This window comes from Elephantulus edwardii, unplaced genomic scaffold (genome assembly GCF_000299155.1).
Source record: "Elephantulus edwardii isolate Elephantulus edwardi_28Jun2011 unplaced genomic scaffold, EleEdw1.0 scaffold00033, whole genome shotgun sequence".
Taxonomy (NCBI): Eukaryota; Metazoa; Chordata; class Mammalia; order Macroscelidea; family Macroscelididae; genus Elephantulus; species Elephantulus edwardii.
Genome location: NW_006399783.1, coordinates 6,478,459 through 6,481,751, shown reverse-complemented (window position 1 = coordinate 6,481,751; position 3,293 = coordinate 6,478,459). Strand labels below are relative to the sequence as shown.

The window sequence follows — 3,293 nt, the reverse complement described above, 5'->3', positions numbered from 1 at the left end:
GACAGTCATAGTATATATATTCAATATTCTTTGCCAACACCACAATTCAGAAGCATCAATTCTTCGGTCTTCCTTATTCATTGTCCAACTTTCAGATGCGTAGGAAGCAATTGAAAGTACCATGGCTTTGGTCAGGCACACCTTAATTTTTAAACTGACATCTTTGTTCTTTAGCATTTTAAAGAGGTCTTTGATAGCAGATAAGTTCCATAAGGAAAGAGATTTTGTTAGTTTTATTCACTTTGAATGTGCCTAACTAAAGTTCTATTGAGACTTACTTGATTAAAAACCAGTAAATAGTTGTTACATCAGTCGGTGACCCTGAAATCTATTGACAGTTTCCCTACTACTCTGAAAATAATGACAATCTACTCTAAGAAACAACTCTCTGAGGTTTTCTAGTCATGACAGTATGTTGTTACATGCCAGGAACAAAATCATCCCAGGCCAACTCAAGACACTGTGGAAGTTTATGGTAAGGTTTCACAGAAACCAAGCACAAGTCGCCAGGGCTTTTGGATTAGGCCACTAGAAGTGGCATGAGACTCCTAGTCTCAGTGGTCTCTACTTCTGTTTTCTTTCTCAAGAAATGACTTCATTTTTAAAATAATCTTGTTCAATGCTCAGAATAATAGTCTCAGATGCTTTTTTATTCTAAGAGATTGCTTAGCCTCTCATCTTGGCTCTCTTTGGTTAGTCTGCCAATATGCTAATTATACATTCCAAAGGAAGTGACTTGACTTGTCTTAGTCTGGACTAACCTTCAGGATGACTTTTGCTCCAGGCATAAAACCACAGCACAAAGTGAAAACTAGCTAAATGAGGCCAGTCAAATCTGTGAACCATGATCATTAAATAGCAATCAAATTCTTGTTGTTATTCTCAAGTCATTTTGTCTTTAGTAACCTGACAGTAATTCTCCCTGTAGCTAAATTTATTCCCTTTAAATGAAATGTTACCATGCTTCCTTCACATAAACATGATGGAGGCTGAACTCCAGAAAGACAAAAGGGTGGAAATAGAGCTTCATGGCTCACAGACTGCACAACTTGATAAAGGAGGTCTCGCAGGGGTAGCAGGGAGCAGATGAGACATGAAATATCCTCAGAGGACAGGAAATGGCTGCTGGGTCATGAGCACTTTAAAAGGTTTCGTGATGGTGATTTGGTATCTCAAGTACTTACCATCTGGGGAGAATTGAGCAGGATGGGCTGAACAGGTTTGTTGTCCCAAAGAGTTGAACTTCAGCATATAGACCCACTCTTCCTCCTCATTAAGATAATACTGGAGATCTACAAGCAGGAGAGAATAAAATAAACGAGCAAGACCTTCTAAGAATCAAATCCTTATGCACATCACATAAGTTCTTCAACAGGGTAAAAAGGAAAAACACAGACTGGAAAAAAGTAGTTGGTAATGACATATGTGATAAGAGACTCATATCTAAAATGTATAGAACTTTAACACCTCAACAAGAAAAAGGTAAATGACCCAATTGCAAAATGGGCACACGACATGAATGGACACTTCACCAAAGAAGACATTCAGATAGCAAACCAACACATGAAAAAAATGTCCAAAATCCCCAGCTATAAAAGCGAAGCACATAAAAACAACTATGAGCTATCATGCTAAGTGTGCTCTACTGTGCACTTAGAATGGTATCTTCCTACGTTAGGTAGATGACACAACCTTGCTTGTTGAAAGTGGAAGGACCTGAAGCACTTGCTTCAGATCAAGGACTATAGTCTTCAATATGGGTTGAATCTTAACATCAAGAAGACAAAGATTCTCATCACTTGACCGATTGGCAGCACCATAACAGATGAAGAAGAGACTGACACTGTTAACAACTATCCTTGCTCTGCTCCACAATCACATTCTTGGCACCAGAAGCCAGGAAATCAAGACATATTGCTTTGGGAAAATCTCGAAAAGCAACAATGTCAGTCTAGAGATTAACTTGCACCTAATCCATGCCATGGGCTTTGCAATTACTTGCTATGCCTCTGAAAGCTGGACAATGACAGGGTGACATAAGGATAACAGAAGAAGAATCTATGCCTTTGAGCTGTGGTCCTCGAGAAGACTCTTGAACATACCATGGACCACCCAGAAAACAAATAGGTCTGTCTTGGAGAGGGTGAAACCAAGTGTCTCCTTGGAGGCTAGGATTTTGAAGCTCCATTGCACATACTTGGGTCATGTGGCCAAGAGGGACCGATCCTTGGAAAAAGACATCATACTCAGAATGGTGGAGGGACAGCACAGGAGAGGAAGACCCCAGATGAGATGGATTGATACAGTAACTGGGGCAATGGGAAATGATGTGTCAGAGTCAGTGAGACTGGCTCAGGACAGGGCAGGGTTCAGAGCTGCTGTACATAGGTCACTATGGGTCACAGGTGATGTGACAGCATGTAACAATAACAACATGACATATCATCTCACCCCAGTAACAATAGCAAAGTTCAACAGAGCAGCTGGCGAAGTTGTGGAGAAATTGGAAACTGTTTTCACTGTGACTGGTGGGAGTGTAAAGTGGTTCAACCACTATGGAAGGCAGTTTGGTGCTTACTCAAAAAGTTGGAAATACAAAATAACTATGAGATATCATCTCACCCCAGTCAGAATTGCAAAATTTAACAGAACAGCAAACAACAAATGCTGGTGAGGTTATGGAGAAATTGGAAACTGTTTTCACTGTGACTGGTGGGAGTGTAAAGTGGTTCAACCACTATGGAAGGCAGTTTGGTGCTTACTCAAAAAGTTGGAAATACAAAATAACTATGAGATATCATCTCACCCCAGTCAGAATTGCAAAATTTAACAGAACAGCAAACAACAAATGCTGGTGAGATTGTGGAGAAACTGGAACCCTTATTCACTGTTGGTGGGAGTGTAAAATGGTACAACCACTGTGGAAGGCACTATGGCACTTTCTCAAAAAGTGGCAAATAGAAATATCATTTGAGCCAGCAATTCTACTACTGGGAATATATCCCAAAGAAACCATAGCTGCCACCCAAGCAGATATACGCATACCTATGTTTTTCATAGCTTTGTTCATAATAGAAAAGAGTTGGAAAAAACCTAAGTGTCCATCAACAAACGAATGGATAGAGAAGCTGTGGTATATTCACACAATGGACTACTATTGTGGACTACTACTGCCTTGAAAAATAAGGAACTCATGAAAAATGGGTGACTTATACAAAATGGGTGACCCTGGAGGACTTTATGCTGAATGAAGTATCTCAGTCACAAAAGGACAAATACTGGGGAGCTCTGGT

At 40.1% G+C, this 3,293-nt stretch overlaps 1 protein-coding gene across 1 annotated transcript; it reads right to left on the bottom strand.

Moving 5' to 3' along the window:
* Window positions 1-1,104: 1,104 nt before the first annotated feature.
* LOC102872257 (H/ACA ribonucleoprotein complex subunit 3-like) lies at window positions 1,105-3,070 on the bottom strand. The gene is made up of 2 exons (XM_006884418.1): window positions 3,046-3,070; window positions 1,105-1,292 (listed from the first exon to the last, which is right to left on the bottom strand). Exons 1-2 carry the CDS (start codon window positions 3,068-3,070, stop codon window positions 1,105-1,107), a joined length of 213 nt encoding a protein of 70 aa, XP_006884480.1.
* Between the last annotated feature and the right edge of the window lie 223 nt (window positions 3,071-3,293).